This window comes from Aedes aegypti, chromosome 3 (assembly GCF_002204515.2).
Source record: "Aedes aegypti strain LVP_AGWG chromosome 3, AaegL5.0 Primary Assembly, whole genome shotgun sequence".
Lineage (NCBI taxonomy): Eukaryota > Metazoa > Arthropoda > Insecta > Diptera > Culicidae > Aedes > Aedes aegypti.
The window spans coordinates 122,522,545-122,540,322 of record NC_035109.1 but is presented as its reverse complement, the minus strand read 5'-3'; the positions used below and the strand labels follow the sequence as shown (position 1 = coordinate 122,540,322).

General features: G+C 36.1%; 1 protein-coding gene across 1 annotated transcript in view; it reads right to left on the bottom strand.

Annotated features, from left to right (window-relative positions):
* Window positions 1-2,237: 2,237 nt before the first annotated feature.
* LOC5572569 (dynein heavy chain 5, axonemal) overlaps window positions 2,238-17,778 on the bottom strand; it is a gene marked incomplete at its 5' end in the record, with an annotated part of 89,757 nt that continues 74,216 nt past the window's right edge. The window contains 2 exons of the mRNA XM_001654035.2: window positions 2,238-2,749; window positions 13,118-13,250. Of these exons, the coding sequence (XP_001654085.2) occupies window positions 2,496-2,749; window positions 13,118-13,250 (387 nt within the window). The remainder of the gene's footprint in view (window positions 2,750-13,117; window positions 13,251-17,778) is intronic.

The window sequence follows — 17,778 nt, the reverse complement described above, 5'->3', positions numbered from 1 at the left end:
CACAATTTTTTTCTTCAACAAAACGTTGTTCGTGATTTGGCTTGTGCATCCATAAATGTTCAAACTTGACTTTACATAGATCGCGACGAAATGATGTTCCACAGGTGCAACTAGTTTATTATTATTTTTATTAATTATTTGGCAATGGTAACTAGATTTAAAATACAAGTAAAATAATCTAAAATAATAAAAGTGAAGAATATGAGTTATATCCAAATATATAAGCGTAAAAAACTAGCTTTAATTTATTAATATTGTTAGAGTGTCCGGATTTTGATTCATCACGGTATGTATTCATTCAAAATTGTTGTATTTTATCTATGAGACTCTTTTATTTATAAGGAGCGAGAGGAAATGTCGATCAATTTCTCTCCCCTGAAATCTGTTTAATGCGCTAGGGCTTTGTTTTGTGGGTTAAGTTCTGTTATTTCCTCTACGAGAAAGAATGGTGATCAAATTATTTCTATTGATGTTTCATTTGGTGAGGAAAGGAAATAAATCGCCGAAGAGAATTCTTTCTATTCGTAATAACTGGGCGAATAGTAATGGTTGACACACACAGTGGCTTCATTTATAAGGAACTATTATCCTACCTTATTACATCAGCAGCTTTAGCACAGGAAACCAACGCGCCAGGCATCCAGCACACCATGATCCTAGTTGTGTGTTCGAATGCTGATTCCAACAAAAAAAATCATTAAGCTGGTAAAGAAAACCATGGAAAGGTAGTCAATGGATTCATTGTTTTGTTTATTTTTAACGCAAGCCCTAAACATACATTATTTTAAGCTAATATACATCATGAACCCTAAATATACAAACATAAAGGCTTGTACATTAAAACTGCTTTACCAAGTATTGCATTAATTTGGTTGTTGTGGGGCCCTTTCCCACTTTAATTATGCTTTATAAAGCTCTTAAAGGTTATGTCATTTTAAAACAAAATCTGATAGCACACTATAGAGCAAACATAAAGTATTTATATATAGCTTCGTGGTTACTTGGGAGGATCCAATACGCTTAACAATAAATGATTGAGAAACTTTATTAATGTACTGAAATTGTTTCATTAAATATATACATAAGAAGTAAAAAAAATCAGAATTAAGATATACCCACTTTAAAAGTAATATTGTAATAGTCGCAATTGACATTTATTGTAAGTATGGAATAAATGGTTATGATCGAAATTCCTTGAACCTTTACTCAAGAAAAAGAAATTTCGTGAAATGAGTCCAAAGGAGGTAGGGTAACGGTCGTATTTTGGATCCCCTAAGGAAGTGATTTTAGTTTTGTGTCCCAATTAATTAATTGCACAGCGTAACCAAGTCAAAGAACATGTCAAAATGTAGAGAAAAACTTCCTCTACGAGATAAAAATGCCCATACGGTCATGTAGGGTCCAAAAAACGTCGAAAACAATTGAATAGTGAAGCACTGTTTTTCATTATTTTGGACACACCAATACATTTTGGACCCTCAAAGTATATATTTTGGACCCCCGGCATTTTTTTTATCGTTTGGCGACAAAGTCAATTACACTGGATGTATAATATGCTTGCCCATAGTCTAATCAATGTAACGTTTTGTAACGGTTGCATGGATGCACCGATTAAATTAAATTAATTTCAGATAAATTAAACACATTTTCTTTATACAAACGGTTGATGCAAGTGCGGAACAGTCCTATCTTTCCAAATGGCATGCAAATTGAGTTGGTCTTTCGATTTAAACTGGGAAATTTGCAGGAAAATGGCCAAGGGGGTCCAAAATATATAGGGGTCCAAAATATATTGGTTACCCTACTTTCTATTCAGCCATCATTATTTCTATAACAATCGGTCAAATCGAAAGTCGTGACCTCAAATTACGAATCCACTCCAAATCATTCACCTTTAAAGCCACCTTGAGTCAATACTATTCGTCGAACTGTCGGAAACGTGCCATCGATTTGCTGCGAGAGCTAATTGCTATTGACTACCAAATGGGGAATCAATGCTGAAATCGTACAACCGGACCGAAACAAGAAAAAAAAGTTGAGGAGCGATAGAAGAATGCGGAAAATTCAATGCGTGGTACGGTATCTTGGCTCGTCACATTGCTTCCAGTGAAAATAATTGATCTGTCGCGATTTTACGATTCGCGCTGGTTGTTATTTTCCATTCCAAGGAATGTGCCAGCTAGACAGGGAACTTTCTTTTGTATTCTTGTTTCTTTTAATCACTGAACAATGGCAAGTTGAAGATGTCTCGCAGAGGCTGACCTTCCACTTAGTTTTATTTTCTACACAATTTTTTAATGAAGATTACTTGTTCTCTCATATTTTGTCTGTGAAGGAAGGTGCTCTCTTTTCATACTCTGCAGTAGTTGAAGTCATATAATTGTTTTCATCTGCTTAAAATTCATACTAAAGTGCGGTTTGAACCAGAAACAACAAACGAGTGCAACATTTGAAATTGACAATCGATAAAAAACGGACCATTCCTGTGGTCTCGTTTATTTGATATCACACAACAAGGCCACACCGCGTAGAGTCCAGTGGCGTGGATTGAAATCGGTTTCGAAATCAATCGATCCGACATACTTTTGGTCGGTACGTTGCGGCTTACGATAGATTGGACACTCATATAGCCGGGGATCCTTGCCGGCGGTTGTGTTGATGGCGTAGATGTATATAACGGGCATCTGTTCGTACAGGACCTTTGCTTTGGATTCAATTAGCTTACCGGTTCGGCGCTCGAGGGACGCTCCTAGCGGTGGTATGTCCACATGATGATGGCACAAGTGTTGTTGAGATAAGAATATAAATTTAAAAATAGAAATTCAGTGAGATTTTTGTAAAATGTCAAACATTAGTGGTTATGAAGTTTAACAGGTATTCTCATAATTTTATTAAAACTAGGGGAAGAAGGTTTCTATGTTTCAGTTTGTACGATGTGTTTGATTTATTCACGTAGGATGATACAAATTGTATCAACTATTCTCGAAATGAAACAGAAAATTAAGGTTTAAAAAAGGTTGGCATGAAAGTAATGTAATATTCCCAGACAAACTATAACATTTGCAAGGTGTTTCTGAAACTGAAAAAAATGATTATCGATTCTGCACCCACCATTCGAAAGTTATAGTATCCTAGAGTTCTCTCCGAGAATTTGAAAAAAAAATACAATTTATCATTTTAAAATTTGAAAATTTTGGATATGCTATTCGAAAGATCTTAATATTTTACCTGTGGTGGTTGATGGAATAACATGTTACGATTGTACTACTTTTCCCCGAATGTCATTTCCCCGAATGTCAGTTTCTCGAATGACCCGTTTCCCCGAAAAGTGCTGCAGTTCAAAAAGGTGGAAGAATAGTCTTTAGTGACCCAGACTACCAAAATGTACGCATAACGAAATATCCTGGAGGCTTTGTATGTACAAAATTTCACTTATAAGATGTCGCGAAAAGGCTTTCTACGTACAAAAGTGGAGGCGATATGCGTGCATATATTATATGATGAATAATAACATACAATGCGAGTGTTTAAATATTCCACCGAACTAACCTGTGATCTTATGCGACTTAACTTATGATAACAAATGTTGATTTGACAGCTGCTACGAATTGATTCGACTTACTTTGTAAGAGTGTACGAGGCGAAACAAAATGTGCAAATGAACTCAAAAAAAAGTGTTTTATGCGAGGAAACTCATCAATTTGACGAGTTTATCCACGGTGTTTTGCGAGTTTGATGTAATTAGTATGAATGAACGAGTTATAACGTGAACTTTCATGCGATTTCTGGTTGTCTGGGAAAAGCTTTTCGATGAACTGGTCTATTCGGGAAGACGGGATATCCGGGGAACTGGCATTCGGGGAACTGGCGTTCGAGGAAACAACATTCGGGGAACCGACATTCGGGGAAAAGTAGCACAACCCATGTAACAGTAGTTAGTATATTGAATTTATTTACGATGTGGTTTATTTTAGAGCATTCATACACGCATTCCATGAACAGAACATAAATGTTTCAAGATTGATATTCACCATTCGAAAAATACAACAAACAAGCTCTTTCTCTGAAACTTAGACAATATTTTGTCATAATAAAGCAGATTCTTTGTACATGAGGTATTGGAACTATTTCTAAGAACGTTTATCCAAAATTCGAAAAAAGTCTTCATAGTGATGAAACCGGCTTCGAGACATTTCGTCGAAAGACATTTAATCGAATGACGTTTGGTCGAATGACATTTGGTCGAAAGTACATTTGGTCGAAATGACCTTTGGTCGAATAGACATTTGGTCGAATAGCTTCAGAATATTTCGGTAAATTATATTTGTTCCAATGACGTTTGGTCGAACGGAAATTTTGATAGAGATTATTTTGTAAAAGTTGGTTGAAGAATCGCTTGGTCCAACCGGATCGAAATTTTTGCACAATGGATGCACATCGGATCTATTTTAATTACAATTTTCATCACAACTAAAAATCGATTTTCCAAGACCGGTCGCATGCGTGTACTGAGTACACGCACTTTGAAGAAAGCTCGCTTTTCATACATAGTTGAAACAAGTTTGTGCTGACAATGGCTGAATTGTCGACTGCTCTTGAGTTACCTACGTTTTCAATGAGGCTCGTATATGTAAGGTAAATTATTGTTGTCAATTATCTTATTGTTTAGCCGTTTTATTCCACCCGATAAATAATAAAAAATAGTTTTTCCAAGTTGTTACAGTTCGTAACAATAAGCCTGTTAGTTTGTAAGTTTTTGTTTCTTCTATTGTTATTATTTATATGTCTTCGTGAAATTCAAAATTTAAATCCTATTACATTTGTTACTGCTAGGTAGGGCAACCCGTAGGCTGCCAGAACAAAGACCTCGGCAAGCTTGGCTAAGCAACGGCCTGCCTTTTAAGGTTGGGTGCGTCAAGGACCTCTGTGCTTGGCTAGCGCGATCTGGAGCACCTCTCTGGTCTCAAGGTCGGCTGGAGTACTCTATTAGGATAATCAGACCTCGGATATTGGGTTGGGTGTAATTAAAAGCTTTAGTGTTTAAAAATTTATGCTGTATATTGCCTTATTTGTACATAGTTGTGTGGTGGGTGTGCAGTGTAGTGTAATTAATTAAATCTAAATCTACTTAACCGGCCGGTATGCCCGGGATCTCTGGAGGGATGGTGGTACGGTAGACTGCTAATTCCCAACTGGTGATCCGCGGACCTCCACGGGGCCGAGACGATTTCTCAAGGGGTCCGCGAAGCCATTTGTAAATAATTGTCGCTTTTCTTGAGTGCTTAATAAATGGGAGGGATCACTTACTTGGTATATTTTACAAAAAAAAAATAATAGCGTAGGTAGTTCATATATTTGAAAGAAAACCAAATGGTTTCAATATATAACTTATTTTGTTTTTGTTTAAAATTCGCAAATAATGATATAATAATACGTGATTGTAAGCATAATTTTATTGGAAATATAATTGGCATTGGTGAATGAAACTATTTAAAATGTTTCCTAAATTTCCAGAAGAAACTTTTCAGCATATACATACACCCCAACGTCTTTTTACGACCATTATCGGGGGGTCGTAAAATTAATCGGTCGTAAAGAAAATCACGGTTATAATTATGTTTTTGAAAAAATGCAACGTCTAGATGTGGAAATACTGATTCGAGATATTCGGCAAAGTTGAAGCATGGGTTGAGAACTTTCCAAAATGGCCGTTCAAGTTTTCATATTTTGGTAACAGATGGCAACACTGCTCGATTGTTATCAAAAGAGTCAATTTCTTGGGGGTGTGATATGCAAATATATATAAAAAAAATAAAGATAACGATATCGAATGTTCACCAAAGATGAAGGAAGTGTTGCATGCCATACAGTCGGCCGAATCGCAAATTTTCATGTGGCTAGCAACACTGTTTAAGAAGAATAAAGATAAGATCAAAACCATAAAACTTAAACGGAATAGAAAAATAGAATGTTCAGCAACACAGCAATATTCTTCAACTGTAATCTAGTTTTTCATGAAGGGTTAAAACATTTTTGGTGGCTGGCAACACTGCTTAAGTGAAATTGCGCCACCAGGTAATACAATTGTGCATGACACTTTTGTTTTGCGACTAGCTCAGAATTATGACTATTCAGAAAGGTGGCGTCTTCGGCAAAGTTGTTCAGTAGCTCAAGCACTATCATTATTCTAGCCAAGGAATTCGAGATTTTGCTACCTGGCGGGGCTAGTGAGCATATAATTTTTGTTTTCCGGCTAGCTTAGCATCCTGACCACTTAGAGAGATGGCGTCTTCGGTAAAGCTATTCAGTAGCTCAGGACTATCATTATTCTAGTCAAGAGATTCGAGATTTTGCCACAAGACGGCACTAGTGAGCATAGAATTTCTGTTTTGCGGATAGCTCAGGATCCTGACCCCTTAGAAAGATGGCGTCTTCGGCAAAGTTGTTCAGTAGCTCAAGCCACGGTGCCCCGACAGACTGTTATTATGCAAATAAAATTGTCCATCAAATCTGACCACAGGCCTCAATTTCTGAGGTCATTCTGTACCTCTGGGTCAATTTTTAAAAAAATCCGTAGGAGGAATCTTGAAAAATCTTGATTTGAAGTTTTTGACTTAAAAATTCAATATAACACGTATTAAAATTTTGCAATAGCACTGTTAAACCTACAAAACGGCTCAAAAAGTTGGCCAAACTTTTCTCAAGTAATTTAAAATTGTTACCGTTGTTATAATTAAAAATATTTACAACTGACTTAACTAACCACTTAAGCCACTCCTTGAGTATGTTTTTTTTAGTTCAGTGATTTAAATTTAATTGATTGTTGTTTTCTATGTTGAACAGATTGAAAGGTAGAACAAATAAGTCAACAATTAAAAATGTTATCTTCTATCTTCTATATAAATAATAATGGAGTGGTGTTTGTATGTCACGAAATGCCTTCCGAACGGGTCAACCGATTTGAATGATTATTTTTTCGTTTTGCTCTTCAAGTGTTCCGACGTGTTTGTGTGTATAAAAATCCGAGGATATTCACCGGGAAAGTTGAAAAACGAGCAAGAACGGAACTGTCATTTTGTAAGGGACGATCCATAGCGTTTTTCAACAGCCTACTTGATGGCAAGACGAAGTTTGCTGGGCCCACTAGTTTAGAATAAAAAAGGATCTGAGAATAAATGTAGCACAATAATAGTCAAAAGATAAGCCATGTGAATACTTTTATAGACGATTAGAGCCAATATCAAGGGCGATATTCAAAACTGGAAAGGCAATAGATGGATCTTTTTTGGTGGTAGTAAAAAGAAAACCTGAAGCAAAGAAATCACCAGGAAAGATGAACTAAACACAAATGTTTTTTAGTCAAATTACGCTTAATTTCTAATCACTACTTTTATTGAATCAGCTTCCTAAATGCAAGTAAATTACGTTTTCCATTATTTTCTATACGTTTTGACGGTTCTCGACTACCGTAATCCGGGGGCAAATTGATCACTGGGGTGAATTTGATCAAGTCGGTACCAAATAACATTTTCTTTTCAAGGATGATTAATACTTCATTGGCATAACAGACATTCAATGTTTTCTAGTTTATAGACGTCTTATGATGATTTTAAACTATTTTATTTTTGTTATGGTCAGTTTTGCATAGAAATATTCACAGTTTTTGAAGGTGTTAGCAATACTGTTGGAAATATCGGTACTAAACAACCCAAGTAACAATATTAGTTTTACGAATTACTTCCAGGGTGCTATAAATAATCGCCCATAAAACCACGGTCAAGGTTCTTTTGCCTTCATCGCATCCCCCAAAGCCTCTTGTAGATTAGAACGTGACTAGTTGGCCCACTCTGAAAGAGGCTATGAAGTGTATAGTTATGTCGCACGAATAAAGCAAAATAGCATTTATGGTAGCTATTTTGAAACCACCTGTTCTAGATGAATGTTGCATCATCTCGAAAATAATTTTATCATAACATTTTAGGATTTATAAAAGTAAATCGATCTTGCCGAATTTATTACAAAGTAAACAAAACAAAATAAGATTGAAAACGCGTCTGTAAAAAATTGTTCCGTAGTGCTTGTTATTTGAAGTGATTTGTATTGATATGGTGTTTGAATCATTAGTGCCGAGTGAGATTTACAGTGAAATGTAGTGAAAAAGACGTGAAATTGCGTGTGTCCTTTCTGAAAATGATATATTTCTATTTATTAAGCATTTGCTAAAACAAACCACTAGGAGATGAAAAACCATATTCAACAGTTCTTGGTTTGCATGGGCAGCAATTGTGCTTGAAATTATATTTAGTCAGATTAATCATCATACCATAGCTTCGTATGAACGAATTAATGGAGATAATATGATTTCAATATAGTGAAATTGTGGCAACCGGAGTGTAATTAATATGGCGGAACCATAATTAATAGATTGCCATCAACAAATGCTGTTTTATCATCATAAATACACAAATAAGGGCAAATAGTTATGATCCGGCATTTGCGGATGTAAAATTGCCTTTATAAATGCTGATTGAAGATGATTCACCTTTTTTCCGGTTTTTATGGTAACTAAAGCAGCATTCAACAAAGTTTGACAGTTTGGTCGTGCTGTTTCGAAGAATATAAACAAACACAGTGAAAATTGATATAAGTTTTGCATTTTTCCATTAGAAATAAGTGTTCCTTAGTAATAACACAATGCTAGTGATGTTAAATTGGTGTGACGAGTAATAAATTTTCAATGCTAATGGTGTTTGCGCATCTTAGAAGCCCAAATAATGGTTTGAGAGGAATAAATAAGGTAAGTCATCAGAAGGCAAGTGGAAGTGACGTAGTTTAAAAGAAGCTTTTATGACAACAACATTACATGAGACTTTTCTCATATCCGTAATAAATATGAGTCATTCAGCAATGGCAAGCAGTTTCAGTAAGGTATTGTATGCTCCAATAAAGCTGGTTCTGTAACCATAAAATTTTGACTTGATATTTTGTCTTCAAAAGGTTTTCAAAGCAGCCAAGAGCCGAATAACAAAATATAATCTTTTGGCAACGTTAAATGCCGTCTCTAACTTATCTAGCATTCACATAACTCTCATAAAACATTAATAAATCCACGCGAAAGCCAAGTTGCTGTTGAATTGTTACTTGGGAATCTGCTGGTGCTAAGCCTGCATGCAAACTATGAGTGTTAAAAATGTTGTGTAAGCTTCAGTGTGAACTGCTGAACTCATTTTTGAAATCGTATAGCATTAGAAGAATAGTTTTTTGCGTATAAAACCGTTTATTGTTGAGTAACGTGCTTATTTCAAGAGAAATTGTATACATTTAGGCGTATTATGCAGATTTACAAAGTTTAATTTTGCCATAAAATGATGATACATACGAGTTGTAAGAATTTTGACATCATTTTCGGATTCAGGAGACCTAAATTTAGTAAATAGGGAAATTTTACATTCTAAAATTTGCTTTATTATATAGTGATTAATTTCGCCCCATTGTGTAATTTTCAATTTTTGATATAAAAACTAATTTTATGATATGTAAAATTTTATTTCACAAAAAACCAATTACATAAACTGATAGAGATCAATGGAGTACTGATTTTACCGAAATAAATTTGACAATATTTGAATTCCAAAGAATAACATTACAAAAAGTTGTGAAATAATGATCAATTTGCCCCCGGTTTACGGTACCACTCTTCCATACGATTGTGTTGGAAATTTGAAAAATTTGAGAATTTAGCATAGCGCGATCAATGAGTGCAATACAAACATCAGTGTCGCCACTCGGTGGCCTGTTAGAGAAACTGAATGTTCGAAAGGTTGTTGTCTGCACTTTTTGCCACTGGCGTCAACTGTTAGCGATTAAGAACGAAATGAACAGTCGTTACCCTATTGTTTGTTTCAAATCGGGAATGATTTGGTTGCACTGGTATGCTCACGTCAATATGAGAATGAACATACGCGGATGTCTTCCACGGGGTCGCTGACCTCCACCTGGTTGATGCAATGTTTTTTTTCAGGCTTTCGCACTAAATAAACAGCTCACTGAGGTTTGCCTATTTTGTTCGCTCCCGTTCTCAAATAAATGTGCGTAGAGAGCCAAGAATAAGCGTTTTATACAGGGCAAATTGACAATGCAATTTTATTGCTTGCAAGCGCTATCATTATTCTAGCCAAGAGATTCGAGATTGTGCCACCAGGTGGCGCTAGTAAACATGGAACTTTTGTTTTGCGTAAATCTCAGGATCCTGGCCACTTAGAAAGATGGCGCCTCCAGCAAAGTTGTTCAGTAGCTCTAGCGCTATCATTATAAAAGCTATGAGATTAGAAATTTTTCCACCAGGCAGCGCTAGTGAGCATGAATCTTTTGTTTTGCGGATATCTCAGGATCCTGACCCCATAGATATGGCGGCTTGGGAAAAGTTAAGCAACTCAACAAGTTTACTAAGCTATCCTTCTCTCTCCAGTGATGCTTGAGAGGCTATAATTTTGATCAAAATTGTTAATTTCTTTAAAACATTCTGTTCTTTTTGTTTGGCTTATGTTGTAAAATTGAGGTTTTTTATAGGGCTGCTTACCAGCTTTCTTCAAATAAGTTACTTAATCCCCCACAGTTAATTTTCTGTTTAGCTGTTCTAGGAATTAGGCTAATGAATTCCACATACCAAAGTGATTTTTATTTTCGCTATGATGGAGATGAAAGTCCATCGTTAATTTATCTTTGTGTCGATACATACACAAGTTTCAAGCAGCACTAGCGATTTTGATCCAGTTGGTCTTCTAGATTATCCCTTAGAACAGTACTTACAGCAACATAATTATGGAGAATAAAAACAAAGAGACTGCAGTTGCGTATTGAGGACTTAATAAAAAACTATTTTTTGGAAATTTCATAGTTTTTATTCTCATATGAAATTTCCCCGTTTTTTTTTCAATAGGTCATTTTTTTAAAAGTATGCTTTTCATGAAGCATTACTGTTATAAATATTGAAATCACAATGCCGTGATCGGTGCGGTGCTAGCGGATCATTAAATGAATCAAATTAACTAATGAACATGAAACATACCCAATTTTTCTTCCAATTGTAAGACACAGCAATAGCAACTTTCTAAATTTCTGACGTTACATCCCCACTAAACTAAACTGCCTCTTAGCCTATTATTATCATGAGCACCTCCACAGCTATTAACTGAGAGCTAGATTTGTCAATTCATCATGTTTGCATAAGTATTTTGTGTGAAAAGCATAAATAATCTCTATGCCCTGAAAACTCGAGAATTTGAAAATCTAAATAATCTTCTACCGTCAGAATTGAATCTGTAATCCTCAGCATGATCTTATGGCTGTTTAGGTTTCACAGCAATATTAAATATCTAATTGATTAAGATTTCACACCATAATACTCCAAAATTATCAATATGCTTTCGTAATGGCGTTCGGAGTAGTGGCGTTTGGGGTAACGGCATTCGGGGTAGTGTCATTGAGTCAGTTTTACCATGTACTAGCGATCAGTGACATAAAATTGGAATTCTAATGATGTGTACTGATGGCGTCCTGGTTTAAGCTAGAATTGCTCATATCTATATACAATAGAGTGCTTCAAAAAATCGTTTTTGCTCCACACCCCTCATTGGTTTCTAGATCAATTTCTGAGTGCCCTACCAAAATTTGAGCTTATTCCTATAAAAACTGAGACTGCACAAGCCCTTGAAAGTTTATATGGGAATAACTATGGGAAAAGTAAAAGCAAGTCCATGTGCTCTTGGGGATTAGTGCTACATTGATACTGTGAGATACATTCATCATCTACAACTTTGCCGAAGACCGTTTTCAAATCGGACGTCTCAGAAATTAGTTATTGATTTATATTCAGTCACAAATTCTTCAACAATGCTCATTTAACTTCTGGACAGGCATCATTGCTGCATCTGTCACGAAAGATAGCACGCACAAATCGTGGCTACTATGTTTTACTGCATATATCCAGTGATGCCTGCAGAACAGTCCAATAACTATAGCCAAAGTTTTACAACTCACTCAAAAATCAAGAACTAATTACTGGGACGGCCGATTTGAAAACGGTCTTCGGCAAAGTTGTAGATGACAAATGTATTTTACAAACTTTAAACTTTAAAGATCTTGTGAAGTCTCAGTTTTTATCTAAATGAGCTCAAATTTTGGGAGGACGCTCAGAATTTGATCTAGAATCAAAATCGGTGTGGAGTGAAAACGATTTTTGAACCACTCTAAAACTATAATTTTACTGCATAAGACATGCTTCTGGAAATGCGAATTATCACCGGTATCCGGTGTTCATAATTCATCTTCGTGGGTGCATCTAGAAACTAAATTAGTTGACCTGTCCATCGGTCAATGTTTGACAAGGTTATAGCATTCCGAAGTTGGCCCAATTTTTGTCTATCCCAGTTATTTTGTATGTGACCCCTTGAATAAACCTTATTAATATGGTGTTAAATAACAATAGCACTGTAACATTTGATTCCATCAACGAAACTTCTTCAAGAAAAATCTCAGATGAAACATATTTCGAGTGTTAAATGTGAAATTAATGGTCGATTGACTTGTCTTGTTAAAAGTGAATTGTGTGCTTTATAAATATGGCTCTAAATTTTCAAATAACTATTACTTCTAATTAGATTTTCAAATTTACGTTAAGGATATTAGCATACTAAGACTTTCGTATGGTGAGGGCAGGATTAATGATCTTTTTGTCGGATAAAAGCGGCTACAGATACACTGTGTTTGAAAATAAATGTGGAGTGGAGCTTTCATAAAATGATAAAAGTCTGATTGATTACAAATTTTGATAAAAAAAGGAATTTTTCGTATAGCTAAAGTGGAAATTTTGGTGACTTTTGTCTTGCGATGGGTCATTTTTTTTTCAATTATAATGATATTATGAGTAATATTGACAATTATCATAATTTGCAAGTTTTGCAGGTTTTTTTTTTATTTTTCGACCAATTCATATGTTTTGAGAGACTCTTTCGACTTCAACAAAGCACAAAATTTTTCGGTGGCTTGTTTTTCCCATACGATGTTCTACACCAAAAACATTCGTCGTATAATCTGTTATCTACGAATGGCTGCTTACCTTCCAAAAATAGTCCATGTACGTAAACACCTTCCTGCGGGCCGTCGTGAATGTCCTCTTTGTTGTAACGGGTTATCTGATTCTGCAGAACCACCGAATCCAAAGCCCATCCTTTGTGAGCACGTGTGACTTCCTATAAGGGGTACCAACAGAAATGAAAGAAAATTTATTTATTTAAAATATGAATTCAAATTATATTTTCCTTTGGGAGTTTTCCCCGTCTACATTAAGCCCTATCGCATAAACGAAATTATCATTCTACTAATCGCCTTATCTTCAAATCATCTTATCCTGTCCCAGTCTACCCAAAGCAGCAACCCGTTTCATCATCAGGCAAAGGTAATCCCCAAGCACTCATTCTCGCATACACGTCGCACTCGACTCGACACACGAATACTACATTCTGCTCCCGAGCGCCCGATACGTGATCGATATTCATTTTGCTAACGTATATTTTGCGTGAATGAAATATCCAATTTGACATAATATTCTCTTCCCACGCGTTGCATTGTGGGAAATTGGTTAATTTTTTTTGTATTGGGATCTTGATAATATATATTTTGTTTATGTTTCGCACGAAAACGAACTTATAAAGACTATAGTATTCACTTCTTAAACAACGTTTTAAAGTTGTAAGCTTTTAAACTTAGAAGAAACTATACCCTAAATCGTTTCAAACCTAGTGCGGATGATTTTTGATGTCTGTCACTCAAAAAACTTAGACTATTCAGGTTTCAGAAGGCCGACTCAAAAAGGCACTTTCCACACCAGTTGGGAGATTTGTGCCATCGCCATACTTGAGCCTATTTCATCACATACCCGATGAGAAGGAAAGAGAAGGGAAAGACGGGAGGAAATAGGGGTGGGTTACCTTGTTCTTTAATGCTGAAGATTGATCATGAGTTATCCTAACCGTAGCCACTACCCAACCTAGCACGAAAAAGACAAGCAGTGAAAAAACTAAATCGGTATCTATTGAAAGTCTCCAAAGGCGAAAAAGCACAGAAGACACTGTGTAAAGCGCATAAGGGGAAACGATATAGGTGATAATTTAAATTAAATAGTAACATATTCATAATCCCACCCATATTTTGCCTCAGGCTAGAGATTGAAGGAAGTTAACATTGATGAATAACTCTCGACATGCCCAAGCAGCCTCAAAACATGCAAAACGGCTTTCGAAAAATTTTACTTGAGGAAATATGGTTGCCTAAGAAACACCGAGAACAATTAAGCTAATGTCTGATAACATCAGACGCATAGCCATAGTTCTATTTCTTCCATTTAAGCCAGTTTGCTCAATTTTTACCCATTGTGCTCTAGCCGGCTGGTTGCTCTTTTGCAACGGTTGGTCTAGTGCGATCCAAGCGGATCCCATCACGCACAATGAGAAACAAGCTGGTAGCGTCATTCTCTCGTTAAGGTGTGCCGCTCCAATCATCTTCAACCGGTAGGTACACAACACATGAGGTCATAGATGTACATTGAGGTGGCCCATTTTAATATGGAAAAAATCAACTTGTAAAAATCTTAAGTTACAGTCCACCCAAATGTATTCATTTTGTCTTCCAGAGGGTCTTGTAAAAATTTTGGCAGAAACTATCAATTCTAAGGGAGAAGGGGAGCTGAACGAGCTTAATGTTTGTATGAGGACAAAATAATTATATGGGAAAAACTATTCTAATTACATTTTTGATTATTGCTGGCGTAGTCGATGGATTTCTTTCATTTTTTAAATTCAGATTCTCCAATCAATAGAGAAGATAGTGTAACTAACTGTAAGCTTCTCCGATTAAAAAAAAACCTATTGAAGTTTGGGGGTTGTCATTGAAGGTTTGCATTTTGATTATTATGGGCCATCCTGTTGTACATTCGATGAGCAGAGACAGTCTCTGTGTCTCTGATGTAGCATGATAGCAACGACCGATGATGTCGATGCGATAATATGACTATGAGGGCAAACTGGCAGGTTGTTCGTCTGGAAAGATCCGAAGACAGTCGACTAAATACCTCTAAATGATCTTGCTAATTGAAATAAAATGCCGGTTGCTTCACACAGAATAAGATACAATGTCAGTGCACTAGGCATTGCTGCTAGTGAGATGCTAATCTCATCCTCTAACAGATTACTGAGTGCTACGAGATTAGAAATGGGAAGGATGGTTGCGTATGATGGTTAGTAGAAAAGAGAATATTCAAACTCGATCTGCAACAGTTTGATTTTTCTTGAACGTGATTGGTTAGATAAGAGAGGGGTCAACATTTTACGATTTTTCAATAATTTGTTGCTGATAATCAATAGTGTCCTCTATTTGAATCGCCGCGTAGATGAATTTCCGATCGAATGATGAATAAATATTGAAAATCTATCGATAAATCGCTATGTTATCAACGGTCAAAACCTGACCATTTTTCGTTACATGCTCAATTTTTCGTTTTTTGGAATTGTACCCCCATATGTTGCCGAAGGACGTTATCCAACGTCAAAATATGTGTGAAAAATAAATAATTTATGAATAAGTGTTAATGCCGACACTTACAGTGACGAACCATTCGTAGTTTGTTGAGAAATCATATTTGGGTCCCACCTTCTTCTTCTTCTTCTTATTTTTCTTCTTCATGTTATTGGCATTAACGTCCTCACTGGGCAGAGCCTGCTTCTCAGCTTAGTGTTCTTTTTGAACACTTTCACAGTTATAAACAGAGAGCTTTCTTTGCCAATGTTGCCATTTTTGCATTCGTATATCGTGTGGCAGGTACAATGATACTCTATGTCCAGGGAAGTCTAGGAAATTTCCATTGCGAAAAGAACCTGAACCTACCGGAAATTGAACCCAGACACCTTCAGCATGGCTTTGCTTTGCAGCCGCGGACTCTAACCACTCGGCTAAGGAAGACCTCACCGTTGTAACGATCAAATATGCAGTCATAGATATTTTACAATTTTGAAATAGAAGCATGGAACGAGCTCATCAATTGATCCTTCATCCTTGAGAGAACAGCAACAATTTACTTTCAGCTTCACTGAACGAAATATAGTCACTCTGGAGACGCGAGAAAAATCACACTTTCGTCAAGTAAAATGACATGCTAAAATCGCTCATGTTGTAAGCAATCACGGTAGTCGACACGTTTTCGCTGATATTCGGCAGCGGTTCCCTTAAACATGCATAACACGAGCGATCAAACGAATGTCAAGAAGAAAAATCTCAATTGAATGCCAATGACCGCGATAGCATCGCTAAGAGACATTACGGGTTTGTTTGTTCCTGTTCTGCTTTCACTGTAAGTGACATAACAGGCACGATCAAACTATTCATGTTGTTTATGATCCGATGTCTGAATTCTATACAAAACTTATGATTTATGCAAATGTCATCGTGTAAGACGACATACAATTGATACTTTTTTGTGTTTGTCGACGTTCATTCTAAAGCTCGTGTTGTGACTGCTGACCATGACAACGAAACGAACGTAGCGCAAAGTGTCGAATGTTTACAGCACTGCTTATGACACAAAACAAAAACACGAATGCAAAACGCGCGCAAACCGAAAGAACGAAAACAAAACAACACTAACGAGTTACGAAACCGATGAACCAATGCACGAGTTCATTATTTGACATTTGAGCGGTGCCGTGTTATTTATGTGGCCATGGAAACCAGTGAATTCGGCACCGCTCAAACGTAAGATTAGTGAACTCGTTCATCGGTCCATAGCAAAAACTGACGCTTGCTCGAGTTTGCTCAACACACTACACAGCAAAAAGAACGCGAAACCCGAGATGAAAAAAAAAACTGATGCTTACTCGGGCTTTCTCGAAGCACTGCTCGGCAAAAAGTACGCATATGCATCATTCCTTAGAATTTTGTAAACAAACCTGCTGAAGTTATTCCAGTAGTTTCTTCATTTCTAAAGGTTCCTTTTGAAGCACGACACCGAGTTTTTCACGCATTCTTCAAGTATTATATATATATATATATTTTTTCAATGATTCACGGAGACAAATGACCTTAGTTTGAAACAACCATTTCGTTGGTTGAAATTGAAGGTCGAAATTTTGTTGTATTAAATTTTATTTTTGTTGAAACAACCTTGAAATATAGCCAGCATCAACCTAAGAAATAATGTTGTTTTTAATCAAATTTTGTTTAGTTTGAACTGGCACGCTATTTGTTTCCAACAAAAGTTTACATTGCTTTTAATAAAATTTTGGTTAGTGTTATTCACCACCGCCATCCTAAATATTAGTTAGTTTGCTCCTAAGCAAACAAAGTTATCATAGAAGAAACTGATTTATTTGATTACTATCATTGTTCATCATTGTTTGGAAGCATAAACCTAGGTAAAGTTAAATTGAGACAGTCTATTTTATTGAACAGATATAAATATCATGATTCCAGAACCTTTTTCAATGTTTTAGATCTCTGTTACCTATATAGGTTGCGTTGCACAATCAGTGGATCTGAGGAATATCACTATGACAAGAGTATTCCTACATTTTATCCATAGCATAGACAGGTATTTATAAAATGCATTTTTTATTAGTTGATTTTTCATTATAATTTCAGATGAACTTTACAGCTTCCATCACATAGCACACAAAAACAGTGCAAAGCAGAACCCTTCCGCGTAACTCTAAAGGCCAAGCATAACGAAAA